At 43.0% G+C, this 18,867-nt stretch overlaps 1 protein-coding gene across 1 annotated transcript; it reads right to left on the bottom strand.

Moving 5' to 3' along the window:
• Positions 1 to 4,568: 4,568 nt before the first annotated feature.
• On the bottom strand, positions 4,569 to 14,171 carry LOC142289647 (plexin-C1-like; the record flags this gene model as incomplete). The annotated part of the gene is made up of 3 exons (XM_075333607.1): positions 4,569 to 4,653; positions 11,938 to 12,105; positions 14,041 to 14,171. Coding segments are annotated over 3 exons (384 nt in total), but the record flags the coding sequence as incomplete, so codon positions are not given.
• Positions 14,172 to 18,867: the final 4,696 nt, after the last annotated feature.

Below are 18,867 nucleotides of genomic sequence, written 5' to 3'. Positions count from 1 at the left end.
TCACATGTGGCTGATGAGGGCCGGAGCTGAGCTAGCTGCAGCTGGTAGTCACGCTCTGCCTGTCGCTCTCGCTCCTCACGCGCTGCCTGCCGCTCCGCAGCCTCACGCGCTGCTTGCCGCTCCGCAGCCTCAGCGTCACGCGCTGCCTGTCGCTCACGCTCGGCCATGAGTATCTCGTAGGTATCCCGGTCTCCAGCCATAAGCCTGGCCAAGGCAGCTTGAAGGAGGGCCTCTGCACCTCTCAGGCCGGAGGGATTGGCAAGTGATGATCTGCGGCACGCTGCAGAGCCAGGTGATTCACTGTCCATTTCAGAGCGGAGGACTGGCATCTGGCTCGTTGAGGACCCTTGGGCGAGCTCCTCCTCATTTTGTCCAGCAGTGCCAGGTTGTGCGATGTCCTCTGCAGAGCTGTTCTCTGGCGTCGGGCTCCTGGAGGACTCGTGGACAACCTCCTCATCGTCTCTGGCCTGAGCCATTCCTTTGGCTTTGCTCCTGGTGCTCTCAGCCATTGTTGCAGACTTTGGTCACTGACACAGAACTGACACCTGATGCCTCCACACACCTTACAGTATCTGCACTCTGACACTCTAGTGTTGAGCTAGTCTGAAGACCCCAGCAGCCACAGCTGCTGCAGGCAGTCTTTAGTGTCTGGGAGTATGGGTCTCACACTCACACACACTATTATCTCGATCCCACCGCTATGCCACCAATATGTCACGAACCACCGGGGGGGTCACTCAGAAATCCCCCGCGCTGGCTACCAGTACGTCACAATCGGGGGGTAACAAGTGGGGGTCACCCCTCCTTTATACCTCCCGACCGACAGACAGAGCACGTGACGCGCTCTCTAGCGCCCCTCTTATAGTCAGGCCAATTATGGAATTGCCCGACAATAAGCAAGGAGGCCGCTATACTACTTATGCCGATTATTGAAGGGTCCCCGGTGAGAGTAGGGTATATATTCCCCCGACCTCCGCGGGCGGAATATATAAAACCTCCCCGAATCTCACTGGCCTCCCCACAATAATCCTTGGCACAACTCGCTGCCACCAACCGCTTCACGGTAACTATTAGCCGAACACACAGACGTGGGATTCAAGATCGAGATAACAGAACAGCCCAAGATTAATTATATAATTTAATCAGCCTAAAGCACACTAGAAACTACAATATATACAATAGGTAATCTACAGAATATACATATGTCAGAGTACAGTTACAGATAAAGCATGGTTTACAAACAGGCATACACAGTTCCAGCAGTTACCTTGTGCGTCTGGCCACAGGGGGGCGCTGTAGACCAGGTTTCTAGGATCCTTCCCACAGATGTTTCCTACACGTGACCCCCGGCGAAAGAACACTGGAAAATGGCCGAAGTAGGGTTATCAACCTGGGCAAATCCAGGTCCCCTCCTACCTTAGTGACCTCACAGGGAAGCACTGCCACTCCCCCCGCTTTTGAGTCAGAATTATCCAGAAAGGGGATATTGGCCATAACTTGGCCTGGGAGCGTCGTAGGCAGACGCCAACGCTCTCATTGTGACAGTTATGAATTTAGCTACAGAACGAGAGGACTCATGACTTGTCTACTAGTTCCCCATTGGCTGATATCATGCCTGGGGTACTTCCCAAGCTCCCGCTCCCATAAAAAAGGTGTGCCAGCATCGTCCGCATGCGGAGACACCATTTTTATGGTTGCCATATTTATCGGAAATATGGCTTGCGAGATATGAACCATATTTTACTGGAGTCGTCCTGTCTGGATACTTCCATAGCCTTGCTAATTAGATAGCAGCCCCTACCACAGGGTCACGGCAGGGAGTCATCCTGTGTCCATTGTTCCCACATCATCTAATCTCCATATCACAGGAGATGGCCATGGGATGTGTTGCTAGGATGTGACACCTTCCAAGATGTTGGACATTGAGAACAAGAAGGGAGGGGGCACGGCCATGGAGTGATGAGAGCGATTATGACTGGCAATCATAATTCCTCTTCATATCCCAGGATTTGCCTCACAGTATTAAAGAGGTTGTCCACTATTTTAACATTGGTGGCCTATCCTTAGAATAGGTCATCAATGTCTAATTGGCCAGGGTCCAACATTCTGCACCCCCACCAATCAGCTGTTGTCAGTGTCGGCGGCGGCAGCAGTAGGTGGCTGGAAATGCTCACTTCCGGAGCTGCCCAATCAATTGATAATGGCTGCAGCTGTGATACTGCACATCCACCTTCTATTGATTTGAATAGGAGGTGGATGTGCAGTACATGCACATAGACTATCCCTATAAAATTTAATTACTTTATTAAATCACTTAAAACCACACCGTGATTACTAAAAGTGCACAGGATAGATTGCTAGCCCTCAATAGCTGCACCTATCTGTGCACTGCCTAACAGCGGGGGTTGGCACCCTAAAAATGCGATGTGGCGCCCCCACTCCGCGACGACTTTCCCTGCTGCCCCTGAAGTCCCTGCCGGAAAAAGGTGCAGTGCCTAAGATAAGTGCAACAAATAAATTGGTGTGGCAGGTGGACAGTAGGGAGGAAAATTCAAAAACTTATCTCATTGATATGAATAAAATAGTAATTTCAAGCCTCAACGCGTTTCTCCCAGAAGTGGGTTCCTCAGGAGGCCAATAGTAAACTACAATGGTAGTTCAGAAAAACCCTCTGTTGCCTGATGGCTGATTCAAAGAGGGGATCCTGATGATAAATAGCACACTGCAGACCCAAATAGTGCTGGTGTCCAAGGGAAAAACTCCCTATTCAATGAGATTTATTTGTTGCACTTATCTTAGGCACTGCACCTTTTTCCGGCAGGGACTTCAGGGGCAGCAGGGAAAGTCGTTGCGGAGTGGGGGCGCCACATCGCATTTTTAGGGTGCCAACCCCCGCTGTTAGGTAGTGCACAGATAGGTGCAGCTATTGAGGGCTAGCAATCTATCCTGTGCACTTTTAGTAATCACGGTGTGGTTTTAAGTGATTTAATAAAGTAATTAAATTTTATAGGGATAGTCTATGTGCATGTATTTTGTTATTCCCTAGTTGTTATCACACATATGAGTCTTGTTGGATGTGCAGTATCCAGCCACGGCCGCTATCAGAAGATGGGGCAGTTCTGGAACTGAGCATTTACAGCTAGCTGCCCGCTGCTGCTGCCAATACACAAATCAGCTTATCGGCGAGGGTGGTGGGTGTTGGACCCCAGCGAATCAGACATTGATGACCTATTCTAAAGGGTGCTTTACACGTTGCGACATCGCTAACGATATATTGTCGGGGTCACATCGTTAGTGACACACATCCGGCGGAGTTAGCGACATCGCAGCGTGTGACGATCAATGAGTGCAAAAACGTGAAAAATCGTTGCTCGTTGACACGTCGCTTCTTTTCAAAATATCGTTGCTGCTGCAGGTACGATGTTGTTTGTCGTTCCTGCGGCAAAGTAGTGGCCAACCTCTTTAACATGTCGTATAAGTGGCAATAAAAATTGTAGGGTCTCATAGGAGGACTAACATATAAAGTAAACATAAAAAATAAAGTTGAAATCAACATCCTTTTCAAGTAAAAAGTAAAAAAATTGCAAAAAAAATCCTATCATCATGTCCAACAAAGGCTAGTCTATTAAAGTACAAAAATAATTTTAAGCACACGATTAATACCAAAAGAAAAAATACATTGCAATACCAGAATTGCCATTTTTCAGTGGCTGCTCTTTTCCCAAAAAATTCAATTAAGGGTTCAGTCACATCTGCGTATAAAATCTGCGAGTGTAGTGCGATAACAAAAATTGCATTGCCCTCGCACCAATGTTAAATATTAGAGCAGAGCACATCTGCTAGTTTTCCCTCTGCAAAATTCGACGTACAGGGCAAATTGCAGCATGCTATGAGTGGCTGCGTATCTCGCCAATACAAGTCAATGGGTGTGAGAAAAGCGCGTGGCACACAGACAGCACATGGACATGGAGTTTTACATACTGTCAAAAGCTAGATAGCTAGAAAGATGGGTAGGAAAGATAGAAAGATAAATAGATAGATAGATACATGGAGAAACACATATATATTTCTCAGTCCCCTACATATTACATGCTTGCACCCCTATAGTGCCTTTCATGTGGCACTAAAGGGTGTTTTGCTTTATTTTGGGCCACAAATTCAATAAATTAAAAAAAAAAAAGACATGGGATCCCTCCTTGGCTGTTGATCCAAAACAGAGGTCATCCCAAGCTGTTGTTTAAAATTATTTATAAACTAAATAAATAATTTAAAAAATTGGATCACCAGACGAGATGAAGCTGACAGCTGAGGTCTGGTATTTTTGGGCTGGGGAGGCCCATGGTTATTCTGTTTGAACCAATCATTTTTAGTACAATAGACATAATAAAAATCATTAACACAATGATATAATTATTAGGAAGGATAAGCATTATACCTATGGCCAGATTTTTGTTCAGGCAATGTTATAAAACCAATTTATAACCATATCAGAATATGAAAACTTCCTGACAAAGAGTCTTTAAACACGATCTTTAAACATTTCTAAAAAATAAATACATGATCTTTACGTTTTGTTGATGCACGTCTCTTGAAATTATGATATATTCGATGAAACCCAAATTTCTACCAGATAAAGTGAGATTTCGGCCACCACTAAAAAATAAAATAACATATACATATATATTACAAGGGCAGGATAATATGATTAGAACTTTCATTAGTTCAGAATTGCATGAGATATGATTAATCACAGCACTTATTGCATTTGATAATAAAAATTGATGAATGAGTGAATCTATTTGGAAGGCCCTCATCTAAGAAAGCAACATTTTTTTTTGTAATATACTGTATATATGACGTCTTTCCCTATGGCTGAAATGCTGTTGCCAATTTACTTTATCCTCTTTGCGCATACGTATGATTTTTAAATGGTAGAATGGCATTTTTTCAGTTTTTTTTCTCCATATGCTTAACATGTATAAACCACAATAAGAATTGCTTCAAACTGCAGGTTTAATTATACATGTAAGCCAAACAAAGATATTCAAAAGCCATAAAGATCATATAAATTTTTATTATTTTTTATTAGTTAAAAAAACATACACAAAATTTAAAAACATACATGACAAAATATGAAAAAAGAGAGGAGGAAGATAAGACATGATACAAAATATACAGGGTGGCCACAAAATTGTATATATGTAGGTCAAAAACAGGCTGAATCAAGAATTGATTTGGTCAAAATAGGCAGGTGCAGACACAACACCTAGTAAAGATAACTCCGTTCTATATAGGTCATTATAGAATCCTCCCAAAAGGTATCAAATAGTTTTGCCCATATAGCAAAACACAATATATTTAAATATATATGAATATACATACAAAAGCACTGACATAGAAACTGTTTGCCAAGATTATTATGTTTAAAAAAGAGGAAGGATACAAAGACCAAGGAGAATTGCTGCCTGTAAAGTCCAAACAGCCAAAACATATGATGGTAAATGATGCAGACAGAGAAGGTTCACCATACACATTAAAGAAAGGCCATACCCGAAGATACTTACCAACCCCTCACACCACTCCAACGACCGTTTCGCAACCGCTTCGTCAGGGAGTGAGGTAGAGGGGTCAGCGGGAATCCTTATGCTATGAGGGACTTCCCAAAGATCCAACATTGTTGTTCCAACAGGAATTGAGCACTTTATTAGATCGGGCTCATGAAAGGGGTCTAATCCCCAAAAAAACCTGGAAAGGTCTGAAGATTAAAAATCCATCAGTGCCTACACTGTATTTGTTACCTAAGGTACATAAGGATTTGCATAATCCCCCCAGAAGACCAATTGTGTCTGGAAATAGTAGCCTCTCTGAGCCCATATCCAGACTTCTTGACCACTTCCTCAAACCGATTGTCACTGAATTGCCCTCTTACGTTCGTGACTCCACCGAGGTTCTCCAGAGATTGGAAGGCATCCATATGGACTCGAACATGTATTTAGTTACATGTGATGTCGAGTCTTTATACACTTGCATTAGCCATATTTTAGGTCTAACAGCACTAAGGGTTTTTTTCCTGTCAGGTCGGGATCTTGATTCGGATATGGCTGAATTCCTTATGACACTTATGGAATTCGTCCTATCACATAACTATTTCGTTCTTAAAGACAGGGGGGGGTTTGCACAAAAAAGGGGCGTGGCGATGGGCACGGCCTGCGCCTCATCCTACGCCAACCTTTTTTTAGGCTCATGGGAACGCGAGTTCGTACAGAACTGTGATGACTTCTGTGCGTCTGTGATTTTGTGGGTCAGATATATTGATGATGTGCTATTTATTTGGCAGGGCACCAAATCTCTTCTGGAACGATTTCTTCAACATCTAAATATGAATACATGGAACATCAAACTATCTTCCCACATCAGCCAAACAACTATTGATTTTCTTGACCTACATATCACAGCCGATGCAGAAGGTTGTATTCACACCAATATTTTTTGTAAGGATACCAGTGTCAATTCCTTCCTCCATGCCCGGTCGGCCCATCCACCGCATGTTATTCGAGCAGTCCCTAAGAGACAATTCATTCGGGCTAGGAGGATTTGTGATAGAGATGACGACTTTGAGGATCAAGCCAAAGATCTAAAAATGAGATTCTCCCAAAGAGAATATTGGGCAGAGTATATTGATCATGCCTACTGTACGTCCAAAGCTGTTGGAAGACATACATTTTTGTATCCCAAGGAGAAGAAAAAATCTGAAGACGTCACACAATTTATCTCTAACTATCAATCAAGATGGAAGGAACTTACTGGTGTGATTACAAAGTTCTGGCCTATTTTTCAAGAAGACTCTACTTTGACTGGCATCATTACTGATAGACCTTTTTTGGTTGCCAAACGAGGTAAACTTTACAGGACTTACTGGTACATAGCCATCATGTGACTTCCTCATCAAATTTTCTTTTTGGTTCAAAAGGCCCAAAATGGGGATCGTGGACATGTGGGAGTTGTACAGCTTGCCCTTATGTCTCTAAGGTGGACACCTTTGCTGATTCAAACAATATGCGCAATTTCAAAATACTGCATTTTATCACCTGCAGAACAACACATGTTATGTATTTGGCAAGATGTCCATGCAACCTACAATACGTGGGCATGACTACGCGTGAATTTCGCGTCCGCATTTTGGAGCATATTAGAGACATAAGGGCAGCTGAAAAATTCCCAATGACCAATTTTTGAACATTGACAAACTGAAACCCTTGGCCAGACACTTTCTTGACTGTCATCCGGGCTAATCTCATCTTTTGAAATTTAGAGGCATTGACCGATTGTATCCTGGCAACAGGAGAGGTGATGTCTGCTCATAAAAGAGTGCTGATAAGTTATATACCGTACAAGATGATCGGCACCCATGCACATTCGCCGAAACAAATTGTATGGAGACAGCACGATCATGAAAACAATCTTTTTGTCCCTATATAGCATGTATATTTTAGGCAGTACAAATTGTTTAAATGGGAATGTTCCACCAACAACAAGGATTTTCATGTCAGCATAAACAATCCTATCAGCTTGTTAACGTTGTCCAAAGCAATTTTTCTTTTGCTCATCACAAGGTCTTATAACTGGAAACAAATGTATTTTTGAACACTCATTTGACAATTATAGGCCCATGCAAGTAGGTGTTTACAAACTGGAGTCATTTAACACTTCAGATCTATTGTTTCACCTGCAGTCTGGGCCAAAAAATTTCCACCATTGTGGTCTGAAATAAACCTTGACCTGCTTCAGATACGTGATTTTTGTTTATGCATTTCTTACAAAGAATGCAATTTGATTAAAAATTGAAAGAAGGAGTTGCTGGTGTTTTCTGGATAGTCGTTTGAAAATGTGCCTGGAATAATCTTGTACAAAATATATTGATGTGCATCGCTAATATAATTTTCTTTAATCTATAATTTAGGTTTGATTTGTATGTGCCAGAAGTGAAAAGATTGGTGGTGATTCATCGTCAGCAAACTGGAGTGAAACACTTTGAAAAGTCATAAAATGCTTGCACATAGCATAGCTGTGCAAAACTATTGCTACTTTTGGCATTTTGACAGCAATTTGAAACAGCTGTAATGGGCAGAACTGGGCAGCAACCGGGGCAGGACAGGGCACGGCTATGTAAGGTAGTTATGGATCACTGCAGCTGGAATAAGTAAACATCTCCATCAGGTGGCCAGAAATCGTAAGAATAGAAACAAAAAGAGAACAGCTGGAACTTCAAAGCAAATTGTCAGTTTCCTAGAGGAAATGGCAGAGAAGAGACACCAGGGTAGCTGACAGTTGTGTCGCAGTTACTATATATAAAAGGCTTGACTAGGCCAACAGGAGAGGGGGTTGGTGTCGGAATCTGTTCCAGGATGGTCATGTGGCAGTGAAATGGGTTTCCAACCCCACCTCAGTGTCATTTTACAATCCCATTGCCCAAAAAAGGGTCCTAGAGCAGCCAGATCCTTGAGAAGGCCTGAGATATATCTGAGAGAGGAAGATCATTGGCCCCTAGCAGAAAGGAAGATCAGTGACCCAAGCTAAGAGGAAAATCCATGACCAGCACCAGTAGAAGCCCTTGACCCATGCCAGTAGAAGACCGTGACCGGTGCCAGTAAAAGCCCATGACCCATTCCAGCAGAAGCCCGTGACCTGCACCAGTAGACATCCGTGACTTGCGCCAGTAGAAGGCCTATAATCAGCACAAGTACAAAAATGTGACTCAATCCAAACTAGACCTGAGAGACAACTCGGCTGTAGCATAGGACCATTTCCATGGGCCGTTGCTTCCTGCACAGAGATACAGTATTGAGTGGAGAGTTAGGCTACACTTCAGAGCATGAAGGCAGCCATCCAATAGCGGGTGCACAAAGATCCCCCAATTTGGACTTGCGGTTTAGTCTTCGACCCCCGTTAAGGCCTGTATTCTGCGTAGTATTGTTTAGATAAGTAGTCAACAGTAACGAATACAGTGACACTGACATTTTCCCACTAGAAGGATATAGAGTATGATAATAGCGATGGTGACCATTAGTTAGTGGTAAGAATAATACTGTGTAATAATGCTGTGTAAAGAATACGGTGCATTCTGTATACTTATGCTGCTGATTAATCCACTGTGGAAACTGATTTACTACAGTTACTTGTGCTTTACAAATATCTTACATTTAAAGTGGTAATCCTTGATTTGTATATAATTAATAAATCTGTTGTTGATTTAGTCACCACCAGTGGCGTAACTAGAGTTTGATGGGCCCCGGTGCAAAGTTCAGACCTAGGCCCCCCTCCACGTACACCGACACTTAAGGTACGGGATAATGACACTGACACTCGGGGTACGAGATAATGATGCTGACACTTGGCTCTTACCCACAGCACCCAGATTTCCCATGATCTGAAATCCCTCTATCAGCACTCAGCTTTCCTATGTTCTGATATCCATCTTGTCCTCGGCACACTGCTTCCCCATGCTCTGCTATACATCTTTCCCTCAGCACCCAGCTTTCCCATATCAGAGCATGGGAAAGCTGGGTGCTGAGAGATGTACAGCAGAGCATGGGAAATCTGGGTGCTGAGAAATGATGTATAGCAGAGCATGGGAAAGCTGGGTGCTGAGAGAAGATGTAAGCATGGGAAAGCTGGGTGCTGAGGGAAAAGAGCCTTTTTCCCTCAGCACAAAACGTTCCCATCCCCTGCTTGTATCTTTGTCCCCCCTTGTATATAGTTCTCCAAATTCAATAATGGCCCCCATATAGCCTTCCAAATAGTATAAAGGGTCCCACATAACCCTTCATATATTAGAATACACTTCCATAGTCCTCCATGTATTATAATGCATTTCCCATAGTTCTCCATGCATTATAATTCACCCTATAGTACTCAATATATAATACTGCACCACATAGTCCTCCATATATTATAATGCACCCCCATAATCCTCCATGTATAAAGTAGCCCTCCAATTATTATCATGAATTTCTCATAGTTCTCTATATATTATAATTCACCCCATAGTTCTCCATATATTATACTGCACCACATAGTCCCCAATGTTTTATAATGCACCCCCATAGTCCATGTATAAGGTAGCCTCCATAGTCCTCCATATATTATAATGTAGCCCCCATAGTCCTATATGTATTATAACGCAACCCCATAAAACTTAATATTGCATTATGCAGCCCCATACTCCTCCATGCATAATGCACCCCTATATTCCATGTATAAGGTGTCCTTCATTTTGTATTATGCAGCCCCCCAGACCTCCATATATAATAATGCAGCCAGCCTCTCCAGGCCTCCATGTATAACAATGCACTCAGCCTCCTCAGGCCTCCATGTATAATGCAGTATCTCCAGGCCTCCATGTATAATGCAGTATCTCCAGGCCTCCATGTATAATGGAGTATCTCCAGGCCTCCATGTATAATGCAGCCTCTCCAGGCCTCCCTGTATAATGCAGCCTCTCCAGGCCTCCATGTATAATAATGCAGCCTCCCCAGACCTCCATGTATAATAATGCAGCCTCCCCAGACCTCCATGTATAATAATGCAGCCTCCCCAGACCTCCATGTATAATGCAGCCTCTCCAGGCCTCCATGTATAATAATGCAGCTTCCCCAGACCTCCATGTATAATAATGCAGCTTCCCCAGACCTCCATGTATAAAGCAGCCTCTCCAAGCCTCCATGTATAATAATGCAGCCTCCCCAGACCTCCATATATAATGCAACCTCCCCAGACCTCCATGTATAAAGCAGCCACTCCAGGCCTCTATGTATAAATAAGCCTCTCCAGGCCTCCATGTATAAAGCAGCCTCTCCAGGCCTCCATGTATAATAATGCAGTCTCTCCAGACCTCCATGTATAAAGCAACGTCCTCAGACCTCCATGTATAAAGCAGCCTCTCCAGACTTCCATATATAATGCAGCCTCCTCAGACCTCCATGTATAAAGCAGCCTCTCCAGGCCTCCATGTATAATAATGCAGCTTCCCCAGACCTCCATATATAATGCAGCCTCCTCAGACCTCCATGTATAAAGCAGCCTCTCCAGGCTTCCATGTATACTAATGCAGTTCCCCAGAACTGCCTTCCCAAGCCTCTGGCCACCGTTTACTCACTTATATTAAAAAAAAAAACAAAACAAAAAAACAACAAGTACTCACCTTCTCTCTTCCTTCCACCGCTGCTGTCCTCCCCGCTGCTCGTTCTCCCGGTGCTGCGGTCGGCGTCCTCCCGTCCTGCACTCTGTGCACTCAGCACAGCAGTCGCTCGGGAGTGACGTCACCGCACAGGGGTAGAATGGTGATGCATAGCGCGGCACCGGCCGCGCTATGCTTCATCATTACTGTGCGCGGTGACGGGGGAGACGCCGCAGCCGCTGACACCAGGTAAGGGGCTCCGGTACCGCCGCTGACACCAGGTAGGGGGGCCCGGTTTCGCCGCGGCAGCGGGTCAAATAGCGGCCGCGTGGTCTGTGACAGATCAGCGCAGCTCCTCTCACACTGACAGGAGCTGGCTGCTGATCTACCTGGCGGCCGCCGGGCCCCTAACCTCCCGGGCCCGGACGCAATCGCGACCGCTGCGACCGCGGTAGTTACGCCACTGGTAACCACTGCCTCCTCATTATCAGTTCAGCACGTCTTACTCCCTTCATTAAGAGTGGCATCTGCAATGCCAGTCTTAATTAATCGATTCCACTGACTTATTCAGCAAAGAAGTAAACCACAGGCACTGAAAATGTTAATATCAGCACATCTTGACATTTTCAGAAAGATCTATATACCATGTAACAGTATACGTTCTTCTCAACTCTTTTGTAATAGTAAGTATTGGAGGAAGCAAAAATCAGGCATTATTTTGGTAAATATAAGCAAATAAAATGTGATCTTAGTGGTCTTACCTGAGCCACACAATATTGGGAACAATGGCCGAGCATGACACCGATTCATACGTAATACTTTTGTTGTAACAATTCCCACTAAAATCCACACAAAGCCTCTTGACTTTATTCTCACTTTGCGGCAGGGAGATCCGAGCATGTGTACGGTTTATGTTAATCACTGTCAATCTGAAAGGAAATTAGGAAAAGAGAAATGAAATGATTTTAGTACAATTAGGTACATAACTAAAATGTATCAAAATACAATGATAAACTTTGATGAATTATACCTTTTTTTTTACAATGGAACAGTGCCTTGGCATCGATCTATACTATTGCCACTGTATGTGTCCATGCCACTGCAGGAGCAAACATCAGCTGACTGATCGGGGTGCTAGACCCCCCCATCACATACTGATGACCTATTCTATGGATGGCAGTCAGTATGATAGACCCAGTCAACCTCTTTCATCACTGTTTCTATTGCCAAAATGTTGCATTTGAGATAGCGCACTAAAGTACCCCCACTTTTTTGTACCAGTTAATTGTTGCATGTATCAAGCACTGTCTGTATGATTTTAGCCAGGCATGTTTGATTCTGAAACACTACGGCTTGTCAGATAAAAACATACTGGAAGAGTCACCGGAGACTGAGTTGCATTGGAGACTAGTCTTTCAGACAGAGCCCCAGCGGATTCTTTCTGCCCGCTGTCCTGGATTGACAGGTCTCTCTCCATAAGCGTACATAGGCAGAGACCTGTCAATTCAGGGCACCAGAAGGGGAAACGCTATCGGGGACCCATCTGTCCAACTAGTCTCCAGCACAATTCAGTCTCTGATGGATTTCCAAGTTTGTTTTTCTGTGAATTGCCGCAGCATTTTAGAATCAAACATTACTGGCTGATTTCATAAAGACAGTGCTTGATAAATGCTGCCCATGGATCGAGCAGCATGTATCAGCTGACAGGTTCATTTTGAGATTAAATTAAGTCTGTTGCTTAAAGAAAATCTGTCAACAGTTTTTTTGTACCTCATCTGTGAGCAGCATAATGTAGGCAAAGAGCCCCTGATTCCAATAATGTATCACTTAGATTACTGGCTGCAGCTGTTCTGACAGAATCAAAGATTTTAGTTTTAGCATGTGGCAGAGACAATACACCTGCCCCTGCTCACATCAGGATGTACATTTCTATAGACAGAAATGCTAATCACAGAGGGGGTGGATTCCACTAATGATAAAGCTACTGAAGCTTAAACTAACACAACAGGAAAACTAAAACACACTTCGTGATAAGAAACACATGAATGAAATCTGTATGTTAACCCTTACAGCATGCGGTCTTCAGATTTTATAGCAAAAACCTGCTGACAGATTCCCTTTAAGGGGATGACCACTGATTGGGGTATTCACTAGATATACTATTAACTCTAAGACCTATTATCCTCTATTGGAGGTGTATCTCTTTCAAGAAAACCTTGTCATTGAACAACTTGTCATGATCTACTTGGCACCTGTCAGTGCTAAGCTGTTGATCATGGGATCTATTTCTGTGACACTAAACCAGGATAGAAAAGGCTTTAATAATTTTACTGTAAGGGTCTCAGGAATTTCAGATGCTTGACTTGTCCAGAAGGTATATAGTTTTACACTCTTTGCTCAGTATTGCTTTGTGAGTGAAATATGACTTTATGTGTTTCAGTATATAATTAGGGTATGTATTAATAAAGCAGCAGCAGTATGGAGGACATTATAAGAAGTAATGAGCATTGAGTGAATGAACTGGGATGAGAAAAATCGTTTACTAGAAGCAGCAGCATCTGTGTGTGTCTGGGCCTGTTTTCCTCTACAGCTGCTGATTCTTCAACCGTCCTTCCACATAGACTTCTAGGGGCAGCAGCTGTAATCTGATTTCCCAGTGAAACCTTTATGTTTCATGTGTGCAAAATTTGAGCGCAAATTCAAAGTAAGAGGAAAGGGGAAGAGGAAAGGAGGTGGACAAGTAGGCATTACAAAGATATCTTCTCTTGTAGGACTACCTCACTGATAAAAAAAAAAAATCGGAGGATAGAATAGCTACTCTAGAAACAAGCATAGCCTTTATACACATACAGAGATATACTTACACTTGAGGTTCGCAGCTGCTGGAGCCAAATAAAAGCACTCTTGACAGATCCTGCAAATTTTCCCCACCAATAAGGACATTTTTCATGCCTGCTGAAGAAATCTTGTCAACTGCCACAAATGTAATGGTGACCTGGGGGTAGAAAATAGTAAATATAGTATTAGTATAGTATTGTTCACATGTACAGTTTTTAATTAAAAAAAAAAAATAATCAGCATCTTAAATTCCTGGAAAACCGCAATAGAACTTCCACACTTTTTTTCTGTGCATTTTTGACATTTTTGTTCTTTTTAGATTGCTAAGTTTGTTTGATCTAAGCAATAAATGAGATTTTAGAAATTTCATTTAATTTACTGTTGCGGTCCTACACTACGGTATCAAAAACACTAAAGGCCCTGTCACACACAGAGATAAATCTTTGGCAGATCTGTGGTTGCAGTGATGGACATATTATTCCATTTGTTCACAGCCACAAACCTGACACTGATTGTCCACAATTTCACTGCAACCACAGATATGCCGCAGATTTATCTCTATGTGTGACAGGGCCTTAAGTGTGAACACATCCTTGTTGTGAGTTGTTTTACATAAAAGACACATTAATTTGGAAATATTTTACAATGAGTCAATGAAAAAATTCCCAAGATTAATTTCTTGCTTTTATTTTAGGTTACTTGTTCACGCTTAAAAAAATAAAAAAAAATATTACTTAATCGTGCTATATATTTTATTTCATCTATAGCACTCTCATTGCTGAGGGGCTGATCCACGCTGTTCTGGAAATTAAAGATAAAAAGATGCCTTGATCATTTCTCATGCACTGTGACCTAGTGTTGCTTGCACAACAGTTTGTTACAGTGTATCGGTGCAGGTAAAAGCAATTTTCTTATTCTCAGCGTAAAGGGAATCTATCACCAGTTTTTTGCTACCTCATCTGAGTGCACATAAATGTAGGAAGAGATCCTGATTCTAACCATGTATCACTTACGTGACTAAGTCAAGCATTTTGACAAAATAAGAGTTCTTAAATATATCATGAAGAAGATCTCACACAGTAAACGCTGCCCACACCACAGCTCTATGTGTACATAGTCTATTGACAGTGAGCTGCTTATCAGAGGAGGGGGCATGGTCAGACAACTGCTCATGTGCCCTGTGGTCCAGCAAAAATACTCAAATGGTTATAAAATCTTTATTTTAAGTAAGCAGCTCAGAGCTTGATACAATCCTCAGATTACAGATCAAAAACCTGCTGACATATTCTCTTTAAAGGGCAACTATGTTCAGAAAATGAGCTATTAGATAAAGGGAACCTGTCACTTGATTTGGCGACTATAAGCTGCGGCCACCATCAGTGAGCCCTTATATACAGTATTCTAGAATACTGTATATAAGATCCCAGGCCACGCTGAATCACCAAAAAACACTTTTATAATACTCACCTAGGGGCAGTTCGGTTCAATGGGTGTCGCTGCTCTCCAGTCCGGCACTTCTCTCCAATCCAGCGCTTCCTCTCTGCTGCGATCTCCGTCATCCTTCTATCAAGCCCAGTGTGGATGACACACAGTGGTGTAACTACAGTCTGATGGGCCCCAGTGCAGAGTTTGAGCCTGGGCCCCCCCCCCCCCTCGTCAAATCTATGGGCCATTGTAGCATTCTAAATCCTATAAAGACATACAAGTTGCCCCCCCTACCCATTCTTTGTGTAGTAATGTCCCACATCCTGTACTAATGTCCCCCATCTTGGGTCACTTCCTGGTAAATATGTCCCCCATCCTGGTACATATGTCCACATCATGGCCCCATCCTAGTGTATGACCCCATCATAGCTATATCCTGGTATATATGGTCCAATCCTGGTATATATGTCCACTATCATGGCCCCATCCAGGTATATATATCCCCATCATGGTATATCACTCCATCATGGCCCCATCCTGGTGTATGACAGCCATCATGCCTATATCCTACTATATATGGTCCCATCCTGGTATACGTCACCATCATGGCCCCATCCTGGTGTAAGACCCCAATCATGGATATAGCCTGGTATATATGGCCCCATCCTGGTATATATGTCCCCATCATTGCCCATCCTGGTATATATGGCCCCATCATGGCCCATCTTGGTATATATGGCCCCATCCTGGAATATAGGGCCCCATCTTTGTATATATTCCCCTATCATGGCCCCATCCTGGTATATATTCCCCATCATGGCCCCATCCTGGTTTATATATTGCCATCATGTCCCCATCCTGGTCTATATGGCTCCATCATGTCCCCATCCTGGTATATATTCCCCATCATGACCGCATCCTGGTATATATGTTCCCATCATGACCCCATCATTGTTTATATGGCTCCATCATGTCTCCATCCTAGTATATAGCCCCATCCTGGTATATAGCTTACATCCTGGTATATAGCACTCCATCCCGGTATACAGTCTCCAATGTGGTATATAGCCACCTATCCTGGTATATAGCCCCCTCATCTTGGTGTATAGCTCTCCATCCTGGTATACAGCCCTCATCATGCAATATAGCCCACTCAGCCTAGTATATAACCCCCACCGCGCCGCATACAGTAACAAAAATAAATAAATGATTGTACTATGTGTTGACTTTCATAATGAGGCATATGGAATTTTGTATATATAGATATGATGGATGTATAGATAGAGAGCTAGGATGGATGTATAGATAGGTAGATAGATAGATGCACAGACAGACAGATAGGATGGATGGATGGATAGATAGGCTAGACAGACAGACAGGATGGATGTACAGACAGACAGCTACATATTGCACACTATACAGGACAAACATATCTTATACATAACACATACAGACAGAACATAATACATGACTCTCATTATACTCACCTCCCTCTTGGCCTCCTGGAGGTCTGAGGGTCTTTAGAAGCAGCTTCTCCGGCTGCAGCAGTGCAGGTGCCCCCCTTCCCTCTTTGTGTGGTGAAGACGGAAGCAGACAGGACACAGAGGAGGGGAGGGCACCCTGTGCTGGAGCCTGTGCACTGCAGGAGCAGAAAATGACAGTGAACTGCTGCTCCCTGCGGCGCCCCATCTGCTATCTGCTGGAAGGGGCCCTGTGCGACTGGTGGCCATGGTACTCACCTACCCTGCACTCCCCCGGTGTCCTCCTGCAATGCTAGCATGCTGACAACTGACCATTGTGTAAACGGCACAACGCATGACATCAGTGTCATGTGCAGCCTCCGACACGCATCTATCTGGATCAGGAGCTGGGGCCCCCTGCACCCCGGTCACAGTGGCGACCTCTGCTTAGGGCAGATCAAAGTACTGTAATGCGCAAGCACGAGGTAAGGTTAAAGACCTCCCACACATGCACACTACAATACTTTGATCTACCCTGAGCAGGGCAGATTAAAGTGTGCCTGCGCAGGACCTCAACGTCGGCTAGTGTGGATGACATAGGACTCATCATGCATACGGGCCTCAGAAGAAGGAGGACGGCGATTGCCGCAGAGAGGAGGCGCCGAACCAGAGAGCAGCGACACCCCTCAGACCGGACAGCCTCTTAGGTATTATAAAAGTGTTTCTTACCTTATACAGCGCGTCCAGGACTCTTATATATAGTGTTCTGGAATGCTGTATATAACAGCTCAGCTGGTGGTGGCCGTGGCTTATAGTCGCCAAATATGGCGACAGGTTCCCTTTGAATCGAGTTTTTGTGTTTAATTTACTTTTGTTGCTAAATTTGGCTTTTTGTATGTCTCTGCTGATAAGTCTGAGTAATGAAATGCCATAGTGGCCAGTGTGAAAATTGAAAGATCAGATTACTAATTTTGTATTCTTTTTTTTTTTTTCAATACACATAAAAATATAAATTGTCAAATAAAAATAAATAACATGAAAACTTGATTTAAACAATAGATCATTTTCTTTTGATCGTTTTTCTTAAGGCTATGGTAACACGCAGTATAAAAATATCGGTCCGATTTTCATCAAAAAAAGGGCTCAATTTTTTTTCTTACATGTCATCCATATGCAATCTGTTCTTTTTACAGTAGCAGTTATTAATAATTTATAGGACCAATTATAGTTTTGTATGTTACAGAATTCCAATGTATGCGTAAAAATTGTATGCTATACTGTGGCCTCTGATTTTTTTCTGGCACCCACAGACTGAAATCAGTGAGTCTCATCCAATTTGAGAGTGAAATCGAGCATGATGCAATTGGTTTTCATACACATATTTTGGCACTGAAAAAAAATCATTCATCTGCACTGCCCCATTGAATAACATTGGTTTGAGTGCTGACCATTTTTTTCACGGATAGACCGAAAATACGAACCTTGCCTTACAATGCATATTGTTAGCTGTCTTCAATGGTCCTTTGTAAAAAAAGAAGCCTGTTTGTTATAATACATATCATGTAGCCTCTGTCATGCTCCCATTGATTTCACACATGTAAAGATGTTGACATGGGGCGGAAGTGAAACACAAAGTATTGCTACTACACCTCTGTAAACCTCTAGTGTCATATACAGGCATCATGCTGAGGTTTCTGTAGGAAGTTCACTAAAAAAAGTGACATTTTTCATTAGCTGTTTCATTTATGGCATTATGTTTACAAAGAAATATTGCTACTGGGAAATAATTTCTATGTACGTGTGGCATCAGAGACTGAACGGTCGTCCTGGCAGGTTTGCACTATTTATAAATAGTGATGAGTGAATAATAAAATATGCAGGTTCAGATTATGCGTACCGAATACCTACCGTAGTACTATTCCAATATTCGTCACGAATTGGGAACCTAATGAGGAACCCGAACGTTTT

The sequence above is a fragment of the Anomaloglossus baeobatrachus genome, unplaced genomic scaffold (assembly GCF_048569485.1).
Source record: "Anomaloglossus baeobatrachus isolate aAnoBae1 unplaced genomic scaffold, aAnoBae1.hap1 Scaffold_994, whole genome shotgun sequence".
Lineage (NCBI taxonomy): Eukaryota > Metazoa > Chordata > Amphibia > Anura > Aromobatidae > Anomaloglossus > Anomaloglossus baeobatrachus.
Note: the sequence above shows the minus strand (reverse complement) of the source record. Positions and strands in the feature narration are given on the sequence as shown.